Here is a 14,987-nt window from a genome sequence, read left to right as displayed (position 1 = left end):
ACCAGCTCTGGTTCTGAGCTCCTCCTTGGCTCCTCACGATAAACGGGGGGAGTTGGCTCAGGTCTGACTCCTGACTCTGCCACACTCCTCCTGTGCCCCCCCCCAATAAATTTTTGGGGCTGACTCTCGGGCTTCCGTCCGCGCCGCCGTGCTTGCTTCGCCAACCTCATTCTCCTGTAACCTTCCGCGCACTGTTCCATCGAATCCCAGGCGGGCTCCGGCACTCTCCCTGGGTCGACCGCCCACCTGTCTATCTCCTCCAAAGTTGTGTAGTCCAGATTCTGCTCCCATGTCCCAAAATCCTGATCTCGCTGTTGCTGTTCCTGCTGCTGCTGCCTCTGTTCCTTCTCCTGCTGCTGCTGTTGCTGTTGCCCGTTACCACGCCGCTTGGTCCTGTTGTGGTGGGTGATTCTGTAACGACGTTCGTCTGTAGGAGGAGAAGCGGACCAAAAAGCAGCGGGGTGATTGTTCCTGTCACTGTGTTTGTTGTCACAGGATAGGCTGTATAGGTTTTCACGTTCCGTTTGTTGTTTTGTAGATTTGAGTTATTTCATGTATCGTTCAGTTTTCCATTAAAGAACATGAATAACCACCACGCTGCTTTTTGGTCCGCTTCTCCTCCTACAGACGAACGTCGTTACACACAGATCTGGGGAAGCATACCAAAACATTTATGCAGCATTGAAAGTCCCCAAGAACACAGTGACTTCCATCATTCTTAAATGAAAGAAGTTTGGAACCACCAAGACTCTTCCTAGAGCTGGCTGCCTGACCAAACTGAACAATCGGGGGAGAAGGGCCTTGGTCAGGGAGGTGACCAAGAACCCGATGGTCACTCTGACAGAGCTCTAGAGTTCCTCTGTGGAGATGGGAGAACCTTCCAGAAGAGCAGCACTCCCCCAAACAGGCCTTTATGGTACACTCTAAAAATAAAATGTTCCTGGAGTATCGTTTAGGGGTTTAGGGGAACCCCTATAAGTTATTCTAAGTATCCCTCTTAATGGATCCCCGAAGAACGTTTTGAAGAACGTTTTGTGAGTTCATTTTTGAACTACCCCCCCCTGTTATTATTAATGATAACAATATGCATAACAATAACACAATATTTTAGTTCTCAGTGTTAATTATGATTTTAGTGGCAAAAATCAAAATATGAGATAAAGGCCCAGCAGAGCCCCAAGTCCAATGGCTATATCCTCTGCCGTGTTGCTTTGATGCACCTGTACTGACCTCGCCTTCTGGATGAAAGCAGGGTGAACAGGCCGTGGCTCGGGTGGTTATTGTCCTTGATGATCTTTTTGGCCTTCCTGTGACATCGGGTGGTGTAGGTGTCCTGGAGGGCAGGCAGTGTGCCCCCGGTGATGCGTTGAGCAGATCGTACCACCCTATGGAGAGCCATGCGGTTCCAGGCGGTGCAGTTGCCGTACCAGGCGGTGATACAGCCCGACAGGATGCTGTCAATTGTGCGTCTGTAAAAGTTTCTGAAAGTCTTAGGGGCCAAGACAAATTTCTTAATCCATAGCCAGTATGATTTTGCAGTGCGTGGTGATCGAACAGGTTTCTTGTTATATTCATCCGCGGTGTAGGGAGGGTGGAGTCTGTCAATCCCCCAAAACGTAATTAACAAAACATGGTTTTCATACACATACCTTGTCCATAATGTAGAGGCCTATGGGATATTCATTGAATAGGTAAGGGAGGATGGTAAATGTGCATAACATACCAATACCAATTGACATACCTTTGTATGCCTCCTTGTCTGTATACCTGCAGACACAGACACCAAAGTGAGCAGTTCAGTCATCTGCACCCAATACAGCTAGCCTTCAACATATTCTCATAGCCTACATATGCGTAGCTCTTTGTTGATTAATATCCATTGAATTGTGTCCATTTTCTGTTTTAGAAAGATTTGCACAAATATGAAAAGATAGATGGTATCACCATAAAAAAATATAAATGTAGATCATACAAGGGACAAACCTTACCTTAAATTGAGAAGATCTTTACATTTTTCAGTTAAGTGCCTGCACCTGCTGTTCTTTCAAATTAAAATCCAAATGTTTACGTTTGGCAGTTAGGATCCTGCAAGAACCCACACCAACTAAGGAGCTTCCTCGATGAACCCCACCTCCTATGGGGTTCTTGGAAAAACCTTTTGGGGGCCATTTTCAGTGCCTAGAACCATAAGGTACTTAGAAGAACCCGTTTTGAACTCAGAAGTGTAGATTGGCCAACTGGAAGCCACTCCTCAGTAAAAGGCACATGACAGGCCGCTTGGAGTTTGTCAAAAGGCACCTAAAGACTCTCAGACCATGAAAAACAAGATTCTCTGAAATGATGAAACCAAGATTGCACTCTTTGGTCTGAATGCCAAGCGTCACGTCTGGAGGAAACCTGGCACCATTCCTACGGTGAAGCATGGTGGTTACAGCATCATGCTGTGGGGACTGGGAGACTAGTCAGGACTGAGGGAAAGATGAACGGAGCAAAGTACAGAGAGATAATTTATGAAAACCTGCTCCAAAGCACTCAGGACCTCAGACTGGGGCGAAGGTGCACCTTCCAACAGGACAATGACACTAAGCACACAGCCAAGACAACGCAGGAGTGGCTTCAGGATAAGTCTCAATGTCCTTGAGTGGCCCAGCCAGAGCCCAGACTTGAACTCGATCAAACATCTTTGGAGAGACCTGAAATTAGCTGTGCAGCCACGCTCCCCATCCAACCTGACAGAGCTTGAGAGAATATACATAGAAGAATGGGAGAGACTCCCCAAATACAGGTGTGCCAAGCTTGCAGCGTCATACCAAAGAAGACTCGAGGCTGTAATCGCTGCTAAAGGTGCTTCAACAAGGTACTGAGTAAAGGGTCTGAATACTTGTGATATGTGATATTTCAGTTAAACATTTTTTTATTTATAAATTAGCAAAAATGTATAAAACCTGTTTTTGCTTCATCGTTATGGGGTATTGTGTGTAGATTGATGAAGAAAAAAAACATTTAATCAATCAATCACAAAATGTGGGTAATGTCAAGAGGTCTGAATACTTTCCGAATGCACCGTACATACGTACATAAATACGTAGTCTTACATCTCCTCCTTTTAGCCAAGTTGTGTCTGAATATAGTGTTTTTGGGTCCATATTATTATAATGGACTTGGTAAGTGCTATAGACAGTTGAGCAGTGGTTCTTTCCCAGTGTTTGCATGAGTCTGCAAATAGGCCTATCTCTTGCTGAGGTCAGACTGCTAGTCACCCCTAACCACAGAGCAGCTCCTCCAAACACAGCGATAGATGCAGCCTCCTGTGTATGGAGTGAGGCTAGAGTGTGTTTGTACACGCACATGCATACGTATATACATACACACAGACAGATACTCACACGCACACGCACGCATGCACGCACACACACACACTTAATACTCTCTCTCACACACATACACACAGACAGATACTCACACACGCACACACTCTCTCTCTTCCTGTCACACACACACACACACACACACACACACACACACACACACACACACACACACGTGCGCACGCACCCAGCTGGAATACAAACATGAAGTGGAGGAGGGTAGAGCTTTAAGCTTTATTCATGAGTTCCAGTCAGTTGCCTCCCCAATAGGGTAGCCAGCCAGGCAGGCAGGCTTCCTTATCAAAAGAGCCCACAGCCCTTTCTGCCTCTCAGTGGCTCAGAGCAGAGCAACAGCAGCACACAGCTTTACACCCACTGTATCTGCCATGGACCAGAGTAACAACAGCAGCGCAAGCTAGCCATGCAGACAGTGTCTCAGCACAAAAACACAATAGGATGAGCTACAATTGGGCCCAATTGTGCCCCGACTCAGCTAAACATGTTGGGAAAAAGAATATAGTGGAAATTATGAAGAAAGTAAGTGGTGGCGGCTGGACTGCTAGAGTACTGGTGTATCGCTTTTATTCATTGGCGTAAAAATTCAAGCCATTTTCCCGTGGTGAGCAGTAAGCTTCAAGAGTAGAGTTTGTTGCCTGGGGCTTCAACACAGAGGAGAATGATTACAACATTACGGCGTCTCCGCGTATGAGAAACATTTTGGAAATCACCCCATTATAACTATATTCAGTTCTACCAAGTCATTTAAGAGGACCATCAAATTAATGGGATTGCACTGGGTGCCTAGTGCCTAGTAAAGATCGACGATGTCGAGCTTACGACGACGTTTTGCTCAGGAACAACTCCATGATGAAGTGTCATAATCATGATGGCACTTAGACACATAACAGCTACATAACAGAACAACTATTAGAGAGAAGAGGGCTTCGGGGGAGGAAGGAATGGAATATGAGAGAAATGCACGAGGGATGGTAGTGAGTAAAGAAAGGAGCTGTAGAGAAACCCAAAAGGTACAGGTTGGTGGGGGGGGCTTTTAAGTAATTACAACCTGTACCTACTGGTAAAGAGAAACGCATAGCCTTTCAATGTAATGATGTAATGGCATTCAGCTCCTTTTCCCTCTTGTGGGACTGAGGTGGGGGGCTATATAGGCTGAGATAGGGAGAAATTAATTACCTAAAGGTATGGAGCCAAATGACATTTTTCTGATTCATCCATCCCTCTGCCTTTTTCTTTTCGATGGAAGGAGTTCAGCAGCGGTCACGCGGCACCACCTCTATTATTAATGGCCGCACACATTCCTCGTGACTCAACATGACTGTCACAACTGCCCTTAGCCAATGGGATTGGCTGGATCTGAATTGCCTGAAGTGACCCCTTCGCTAGGCTAAGCTAAACCCATATGCCGTAACTAATTGGGGGGCTAGTGGATTTGAAAAAGTCATCAACTGTTGTTTTGAGGCTGAAATTTCAAACCAATGATTGTTATCATTGTAACCAATTTTCAACTTAGACAAACCATGTATAAAAAAAAGTTGAATTTGTACCTTTGAAACAATTTCAGATGTTCAACGTTATACCAACTATAAAACACAAACAACAAACAATAGGTTTGGCAGTACCTCCTATTGGAGAATTGATCTACAGCTATTAATTTGGTCTGCCATCCAGGGTTTTAACCAAGCCCAGCTTTTATATTTGTCGCTGACTACTACCAATGTGTTATCGTGAGAATGAATGTTGAGAGACCTCTTAATAACTAAATATGTTCACCGTTGCTATCAAAGTCATTCCTAAAGGTAGGCTTAACAGAGAACCAGACACATCTATCCAAGCAGAAGACGCATCTCCTTCAAATGTTGATATTTGGTTGCGCTGACAACTAAACACAATTCAATATCCAGTTTGTCTACAAATAAATGATTGATATGTTGGATTCACGTCTCCAGCTCAACCAAATATCAAAGTTAAAGAAAGTTAAAGAAACTAAAATCAAATCAAACTTTAAATGCACTTTAACAAATGACCTGGATCAAATCAAATCAAACTTTATTTAAACTACAATTTAAAGTTTGATTAGATTAGATTTAGTACTATCCTTAAACTTTTGGGGGGTTGAGATCGAGACGTGAATCCAACATGTCAGTGATCCAATTGTAGACAAACTGGTGATTGCATTGTGTTTGGTTGTCAACGCAACCAAATATCAACACTTGAAGGAGATGTATCTTTTGCTTGGATAGTTCCATCTGTGCCACTTAGTCTGGCTTTAATTCAAGTTTGTCTTCAAATGAATGTTGGATTCACATCTCCATCTCAACCAAAAATCTTATTTGAGATGGAGATGTTTTTTTATTTTTCCTTTATTTAACTAGGCAAGTCAGTTAAGAACAAATTCTTATTTTCAATGACGGCCTAGGAACAGTGGGTTAACTGCCTGTTCAGGGGCAGAACGACAGATTTGTTCCTTGTCAGCTCGGGGATATGAACCTTTTGATTACTAGTCCAACGCTCTAACCACTAGGCTACCCTGCCACCCCTGATGTGAATCCAACATATAAATTATTCATTTGTAGATAAACTTGTTGACGTCCAAACAATTCAAGATCACTTTGCAATCCAGTAAATAGCCTATTGACAAAGTTATCAAATGGTATGTTGGATTCACGTCTCCAACTAAACCAAACATTTAAATTAAAGAATAGGATTAAGCCAGTGGCTCAGATGAAACTATCCTCCATTGTCAACAAAACACAATTCAATCATCTTTTTCTAATACAGTAAATAGCCTCAAGTTAAGGCTATCTTACAAACTAATGTAACAGTATTTATTCAACATTTTGAGGCTAGACTAATGTAACTATCAATAAATGTCTTCTTATGTAATCATAGAAAGCGTGCATGTTCAATATAGCATGCAAATGTCGCAGATCTTGAAGGTCTTGAACAGCATTGATCACTTGCACGATGTACAGTCATTTCATGTAATCTCAACTGCAATCCAGGTCATATGGTTGTGCACAGTGATAACACATTAAGTTGTTGCATAAATACAAATATCAGACATTGTATTCCCATTTAAACTTTGTTGTGCTTTTAAAAAGGTTGAAAGCGCAGCTAACACGTTTAGAGGACATCTAAACCAAAAATCAGACATTGTTCTTCCATTGGAAATTGGCGTTGCTTTTAAATCGGTATAAAGCACAGCGATAACACGTTGGGAATTCAACAAACCTCTGGCTGTCTTTTTGAGTGGGCGAATAAAGTTGGAAATCTCATTGTTCAATGTCTCAACCAAATAGGACGCACATTCCCACATAGAAAGGATGTGGCGTTCCCCGCGGGACACGACAGTTTTCTTGACAAAGCTGAGCCTAGAGTTTACAGTCTGTGAGGAGGCCCAAAGTGCGACAGGCAGAAAACAGCTAATCCTAGCCACGGGGAAAACATCTAGCTGTCAGTCAGGGTTGTGATGATACACTGTTGGCCTTGCTGCAGGTGCAGGGTGGATTCGTCTGGCTTCAATTAGATGCCAATCCGGGTTTTGACATGTTGTACTACAGTACCGGTGTCTGTCTAGACTGTGCTGCAGGTCAGATGTGTCACTGTCTGCTATGCAGTTCACGGTCCATCCATTTTGTACAGTAAGTTTGAAACTGTACAGTCTGACTCACTATCCCTCTGGCAAGAAGCTATTGGAGTCCATACATGCCCCTCCCCCCACCACACCATAAGAAATCATCTATGGGAAACACTGGTGATTTATTATGCGCTGGCGTCGGACTCTCACAAGTGCATGCAATAAATAGTCTGAATCTAATGTGATCTCCTCTGGCCCATAGATTCCTGTCTAACACGTCGTTCTCGGGGCTGACAGGGCCGGTGTCGGTGCAGAGGAACCTGTCCCGGGTTCTCACCTCTCAGCGCTTCCACATCTGGAGCCTGCGGCGGGATGCGGTGGGCCAGCCCACCTGGGTGACGGTGGGCAGCTGGGAGGGGGGCCGCCTGAAGGTGGAAGACCAGAGCCTTTGGCAGGGTCCCAATGGCAAGGGCCACGACCGGGGGGAGGGCCAAAGAAGTGGGGGCCGGTGGCAGGCAGGCATGCCTGTGGCAGACAGCCGGGTGCGGGTAGTTACCCTGGTGGAGCACCCCTTTGTATTCACGCGGGAAGTCGATGAGGACGGGAACTGCCCGGCGGGACAATACTGCCTGGACGCAGGGACGAACAGCTCGGACATGCTGGAGAGCTACTTCAGCGAGCGTGCCTCGGGAAACTCTACCTTCCTGCCCACGGACTACAGCAAGTGTTGCTACGGATACTGCATTGACCTGCTGGAGAAACTGGCCGAGGACTTGCGCTTTGAGTACGACTTGTACATCGTGGGTGACGGGAAGTATGGAGCGTCGAAGAGCGGCCGCTGGACAGGGCTGGTGGGCGACCTGCTCAATGGCGTGGCCGACATGGCCGTCACCTCATTCAGCATTAACTCAGTGCGTAGCCGCGTCATTGACTTCACCTCGCCCTTCTTCTCCACCTCGCTAGGCATCCTGGTGCGCAGCAAGGACACAGCGGCGCCCATTGGCGCCTTCATGTGGCCCCTTCACTGGTCCATGTGGGTGGGTATCTTCGTGGCACTGCACATCACCGCCCTTTTCCTCACCCTCTACGAGTGGAAAAGCCCTTTTGGCATGACGCCACACGGACGCAACCGCCTGCGGGTCTTCTCCTACTCGTCGGCGCTCAACCTGTGCTACGCCATCCTGTTCGGCCGCACAGTCTCCAGCAAGACTCCTAAGTGCTGGACGGGTCGGTTTCTGATGAACCTGTGGGCCATCTTCTGCCTGCTGGTGCTGTCCAGCTATACAGCCAACCTGGCTGCCGTCATGGTCGGCGAGAAGACCTTCGAGGAGCTCTCGGGGATCCACGACGCCAAGGTGAGACCCACACTTAATAGTTATTTTAATGTTGTCTGTAATTATTTGTTTTGATTATTAACTCTTTCCCCTCTCTTTCCCCCATCCCAATCTCCCTCTCTTCCCCTCTCCCTTCCTCCTCCCTCTTTTCCTCCCTAGCTCCACCACCCGTCCCATGGTTTCAGGTTTGGGACGGTGAGGGAGAGCAGTGCCGAGGAGTACATGAAGAAGAGTTTCCCAGAGATGCATGAGTACATGAGGCGCTACAATGAGCCCACCACACCTGATGGAGTGTCCACCCTCAAGTAAGAGATCAAAACATATACAACCCCACTCATGGAGAACTACAGATTGTGCAAGATTTGTTCCAGGCCTACGCTCACATAGCCGATTCAGCTAATCAAGGTCCTAATGAGCAGCTGCTTCTGAAGTAGGTTTCCAAGAGAAGCTCCACAGCACTCCTGCTCTATAGCCAAATAAATGCTATTTATTTAACTAGGCAAGTCATTTAAGAACAAATTCTGATTTACAATGACAGCCTACCGGGGAACACTGCCTTGTTCAGGGGCAGAACAACAGACAACCTTGTCAGCTTGGGGATTCAATCCAGCAACCTTTTGGTTACTGGCCCAACGCTCTAACCACTAGGCTACCTGCCACCCCAAATTCTTGTGAGTGCTTATAAGCATTGTTGAAGTTATTTGTCTAGAGGTGGATAAAGTAGAACACAGAGTAGATAGATACTTTCTCTTTCTACTCTGTCAAGAAAGAGTTTTGAATTCTCTGTCTTCCTCTCTCCCTCCTACGGGAGAAGTGTTTGTTGTGGTTCTCAGACTTAAGTCTGTCATCCAGGCAGACAGAAGAGAAAGGCAATGGAGAGGAGAGCCTAGTGGTATTGCTTTAAAAAAAAGATGAAATGTGAAAGGGAGCAAACACAAACAAAATGGCTCTCTACACAGGGTTGAACTTCAGGTGGATGAAAGAGGTTATAGTTCAATTCAAACGAGGGGAGAGAAGACAGCTGGCATTTGAGCTTGTGTGTGTGACTGTGTGGAATGTGGATCCGCCTATCTTTGCTTTGTTAGATCTTTTGACTATGCTAGCCAGTAGCCATATACAGATATGTTTTTGTATTGTGTTGCAAATACTTACTTTTAAGGGCAAATCCCTTTGAATACAATCACTTTTTGACAGCACCCCTTTTTATTTGAACAAAACCTTCTATACATATTTAGCCATTATAGAAGTGGTCAGAAAGTGAGTTTTTGGGATCTGAATGCCAAAACATTGAAGGGATAAAGGTGCTCAAATTTGACCTATTTTGCATACCCCACCATACCATGAGACATCCATCTCTTCATCACTGGAAAAGATAAACAGCTGAGATTGATATCAATTAAAAGCTTACAAACAAGGTTGTCAAACAACGTTGTAATTTATTGAGAGAAAAAAAACTGTTTTAATAATACTTTAAAAAAAAATTGTTTAACCTTAAACGTCAATTATTTAAAAACGAATAAACTTTTTTCTTTTCATATTCGCATATGTTGTTGCTTAGACCATATTATACATCATCTGAGGTTTTTGTGTTGTGGCTGCCATTGGCTGAGACACAACGTGCTCTTGAATATAGGGTGAGTGTCATGTTTTGGCTAACAAATGAACTAAAATGGGAATAAAATTGAAATTGGTACCACAAAGATGTTTTGAGGCCCACACATCAGAGAATATTGACTTCAATGGGAATATCGGTTGGCTTAAGTTATACTGTCAATTCTCCATCAGAAACTTATTGAAATCAAGGAAATATAAATAGAATAGATATGACCATTTGTGTTAACATTCGACGGCGGATGGACCGGTGGCCATGGATAGTAATTAGAAGTTACGATTTCAATTTGATTTCAATTTCAGTGGAGCACCAGCTGAATTGCAGTGTTCTGAAGGAATAGGTCCATTCTACGAAATATATTTATATAACTTAAATGACAACCACCCTCTATTTAAGAGCACATTGTGTCTCAACCAATGGTGGGCACGACACAAAAACCTCAGATGATGTAAAAATAGGTTCTAATTTACGTTAAAGGTTGTTTTTTTTAAAAGTCATCAATTATTTTCAAGAAATTATGAAATAGTTTGACAACCCTGTTTGTAAACTTTCAAATGATGTCAAACTCAACCATTTATCTTTTCCAGTGATGAAGACATGGATGTCTCATGGTATGCTGGGGTATGGAAAATAGGTCATCTTTGAGCACCTTTATCTCCTGAATGTTTTGGCATTCAGGTCCAAAAAGTCACTGTCTGACCACTTCTCCCATGGGCAAACATATATGTGAAGTGTTGTTTAAATGGTGGCATCATTTTGTTGAGCACGGTGCTCAAGTTCAGGATGGCTGTCAGTCAAAACCCATACAGAGCTGTGAAGTGGAGCTCTGACATGATGTACAGCCACTGCGTTCCAAATTAGGCGCTTATTAGTGTTCAACTGTGCCATTTTCAACCATATACAGGTACAAGTGTAATGGGCTACTCCTATTCATCCCCGGAGGAACATAGGGCCTGTACTAAAGTTTTCCATTGTTGCCGGTCTTGGGCCGCATTCTTTGCCTCAGGCCATGACAAGTGGATCTTCTTGAGTTCCGCTTCTAGACACCTGCGCCAGGTCATTGTTGAACGTCCCCTTCTTCACTTGCCTCTCTGGGCCGTGTGACCAACCTGTCTCCACTTCCACTCCGAAACAGGCTTCTGGTTGATTTTCTTTACAGGTCTATATTAGAGATCCGCTCAGGCAACCAATATGAGCAGGATTTGTTTGAGACAGGAGTTTACAAAGACCTGTGGCTTGTGTTCCAGGCTCAGTTGCAAAATAACTCAATACAACTCCTCTAGGTGGATGGTTTGATGGATGGTTTGATTAAACAGCCAAAGTGCCAGAAAATTGTCAGTCATATTCACAGGCGATTTCTTACCCAAGAGGTCATCCACTCCTTACAATTGAAGGCAGATGACCCGAAAGCTGACACACATAACAATGCGCTGTTTTGACATCTTGAGCCTGCATTACGACAGTTCCCATGACCCATAATCCTCTCTGGTTCAGCTAATGTGCCTAGTCAGGGGTCACGCCATAAAATAAGTTGAGTGCCTGATTTGGGTGTTCTCCCATTTTGCCATTGCCTCAGTCAGTGTACTCTGCATTCATTCCAGTCTTGTTTGGTCAGACAGGCGATTAATGGCTTTGCTTTACTATTCTCCTTCTGCCCAATTTCCCTAGCGGTCCCCCATTTACACTGAGACATGAAGTATAATCATGATGGTAACGAGGCTCATGTGCTACATCTGGAATGAGGGAGGAAATGTCCCCAAGGCCGGATGAGGTACAGAGACGAGTGTTTGTGGGGACTGGTAAAAGGTGTGTTAGGGACATAGCCTGTTTGGTGTGTGGTGCGTAGGATTGGGACATGATCTATTTCAAACTTGGCCTTTTTGGTTTGTGGCGATTGGGACGTGGCCTATTTTGGTGTGTAGACCTAGCGTTTAGGACATGACTTTTGTTGTCATTCGTTTTGTGGTGCGTTCCATTGTCCCCTGTTCTCTGTCTATAACCCCTTCTCCCTGTGTGTTGAAGGGTAGATCCCCCTCAGCTTGATGCCTTCATCATGGACAAGGCCCTGCTGGACTACGAGGTGTCCATCGACGCAGACTGCAAGCTGCTCACCGTGGGCAAACCCTTCGCCATCGAAGGTAAGAAACCCCTGTGCACCCCAACACAGTATTGTTTTGACCTCACACTTGGTGGCTCTTATCTTCTGTTGTGTGTATATGCTGGCTGTATGTCTGCTTGTGCACGTTTATGTGTATGTGCGTCACAATGTACATTTATTTTTATGTGTGTGTGCGAGAGTGCCCCGGTGTATAGGTGGGCATGCACTTGTTTGTCTGTGTGTTTTGTATTCCCCGTCCTCTCCCTGTTTTTAAGTTTGCCCACATCTCAAATTCACATTCTTTTGATTTGAATATGGAATTATTCAAATATTTTTGCTGCTATTTTGTCTGAATCAACACCACACCCCTGTCTCTGAGAAGCCGGGGCAGGATTAGGAGAAATAAGTGGAAACAGATTCCCGCGCCTCGCCTTTCTGTTTTTGTCTTTCTGCATTGCTGCTCCCACATTGTCCACGCATTAAGGTTCTCTTTTCACCGTCAGCCTTTTCTATAGCAGTTAGTAATGGCTTCTGGAGACCCACAGAGTGTGCAGGCTTTTACTCCAACCCTGCATGAAACGGAAGGAAACAGCATGAAACAGCGTGAAATGGAGACATACTAGTACTTTTTTAAATGTTGAACTAAACGTAATTTGCGTGCCTTAATAACACAACCCTAATTCAGTTCACCAAGGTCTTGATGAGTACTTGGTTATCTGTATCAGATGTATTTGTGCAGGGATAGGACAAAAGCCAACATGCCCTGTGGGTCTCAACTTCAACCAGGATTGAAGAGCACTGTTTCAGAGAAGCATCCCTCCCTGACCCTGACCCAATATCGCATACCTACTGAGATATAGAATCTAGGAGCCGGGCTGTAAACTTGAGCTGTCATAAGATATTGATATGGCTTATTTAGTTTCCGTGGGACACGTCACTTTCATTTGAGAGGTGAGGAGCGGAAATAGAAGGATGGGGAAGAGGTGGAACAGTAGTGGAAGAGGCTGTCATCTGGACGCTGTTTTTATTAGACTGAAAGGGCAGGCCTGCGGTGTTGGCTATGTAGAACGTCAGCTCATGCTGTGTATTCAGATTCATCACTGGGCAGGATGCACACACACGCACAGATACACTCACACACACACAGATACACACACAGATATACTCACACACACACAGATACACACACTCCTGATTGGCTTTTTTTACCTTTTCCTCCTGAAATGTTTCAACCTTGAGAGTGGTTCCATGTCATTTCAGCAAGCCATGACACCCACCATCTCAGATTGTTCGGAAATGGTTTATTTAGTCAGAAACAGGCAAGATTGGAATTCCTTAAACATTATTCTGTTGAAATAACAGTTTATCTCTGAGAAATTCAGCTAATTGAATGTACCCAAATTGGCCATTTTAATTGATAAGATTCAGATAATGTCCAATAAATTTAGCACCCAACATCCGATTTGGACCAAACCGTTTCCTATTAATGAGAAAGACATAAGAAATCCCCCCCAACAACAATAGCCACCCACGGACCCCCCCACACCCCATGCCAATCCCACCCCAGCAACCAGTATACAGAATCAGTTTTCGATGTTTGACATGTAGTATGAAGCTGTGGCTTGGAGCATTGCTTCTCCATACTATGTAAATGTATTCCATGTGAATCTGATGATGCTTTTTTCCAACCCTGTCCAGGGAAATTGCTAATTCAAGTCACTTGCATTATTTACCTTAAAGTAGTGTGAAAGTACCAGGTTCTGACCACTAGATGCTGCTGTTCCTACTATACCGCCACATTTTCCTAAATTTTGCGGGTCTCTTGTGTTTATTAAGTAGATCACAATGTTTTCTTTGCAACTTTGGGTAGAAAACCAATAGTTCCTTTTCAGTCAGTCACTCTGTATAACATAATATGGGAGTCAACGACCAGTCATATTCACCTGAAGAAATCACACCCAACGGGCCAGTGGATGCAGATATTTTGCCTGAAGGAAGAACGTGCCACGCAATTTACTAACTGTTCAAGCACACAAAGACTACGAGATTCAGCTCCGACTTAGGTGTCTGTTAGTAGAGAGAGAGTACTCGTCCCCCTAGATGTTCGAGTTTTGGGTCTTGGTATCGGTTTTGTGTTACTTTCTGCTTACTTTCTGCTCTGCTTGTGTAGCTAATTCGTCCTTGCTTGGGTAGAATTTGTGTTGGCTAAAACACCACTATTTCTGCTCTGCTTGTGTAGCTAATTCGTCCTTGCTTGGGTAGAATTTGTGTTGGCTAAAACCCCACTATTTCTGCTCTGCTTGTGTAGCCAGTGCTTCCTTTTCCTGTAAGATGGACAGTGGTAAAAGTAAGTTCAAAAAGGCTAGCCAGCTGAGTTTGAACCTCTGACCGTGCCCTAAGGGCATGTGGTTTCACAATGAAAATGAAAGATACTCACAGAGGCTGTCCTGTTTGCCTGGGATGGATAACACGCTCAGGAGGCTTTGGCTCGGACGAGTTTGTATGACAACTGTCTCCGGCTGGGCTCCACGTCCGTTGGGCGTCGGGCTGACTTTGTGAGACAGATTGTGGCTGCTGGCGAACGGTCTTCCGGGGTTGTCTGAGGTGAGAGAGGCAGCGGTGGTCGTAGTTGATAAGGGTCCCATCCCAGCCGAGTGAGGATTATGCTAGCCCTTAACCTCTTGAAACTAGGGGGCACTATTTTTATTTTTAACATTCCCAAAATAAACCGGCTATTTTCAGGACCAGATACTAGAATATGCATATAATTGACAGCTTAGGATAGAAAACACTCTAAAGTTTCCAAAACTGTCCAAATATTGTCTGTGAGTATAACAGAACTGATATTGCAGGCAAAAATTATTTCGGTGTTGTCGGCGTTCTGAACATAACGTGACAAAAAAAACTGAGGTATTTTGGGTATAAAAATAATCTTTATGGAACAAAAGGAACATTTGCTGTCTAACTGGGAGTCTCG

At 44.5% G+C, this 14,987-nt stretch overlaps 1 protein-coding gene across 1 annotated transcript in view; it reads left to right on the top strand.

The window, feature by feature from the left end:
- LOC139410110 (glutamate receptor, ionotropic, N-methyl-D-aspartate 3Bb) overlaps positions 1 to 14,987 on the top strand; it is a 111,254-nt gene that overhangs the window by 80,178 nt on the left and 16,089 nt on the right. The window contains exons 3-5 of the mRNA XM_071155554.1: positions 7,229 to 8,321; positions 8,460 to 8,605; positions 11,935 to 12,050. Of these exons, the coding sequence (XP_071011655.1) occupies positions 7,229 to 8,321; positions 8,460 to 8,605; positions 11,935 to 12,050 (1,355 nt within the window). The remainder of the gene's footprint in view (positions 1 to 7,228; positions 8,322 to 8,459; positions 8,606 to 11,934; positions 12,051 to 14,987) is intronic.

The sequence above is a fragment of the Oncorhynchus clarkii genome, chromosome 5 (assembly GCF_045791955.1).
Source record: "Oncorhynchus clarkii lewisi isolate Uvic-CL-2024 chromosome 5, UVic_Ocla_1.0, whole genome shotgun sequence".
Lineage (NCBI taxonomy): Eukaryota > Metazoa > Chordata > Actinopteri > Salmoniformes > Salmonidae > Oncorhynchus > Oncorhynchus clarkii.
This window is presented reverse-complemented; position numbering and strand designations above follow the sequence as displayed.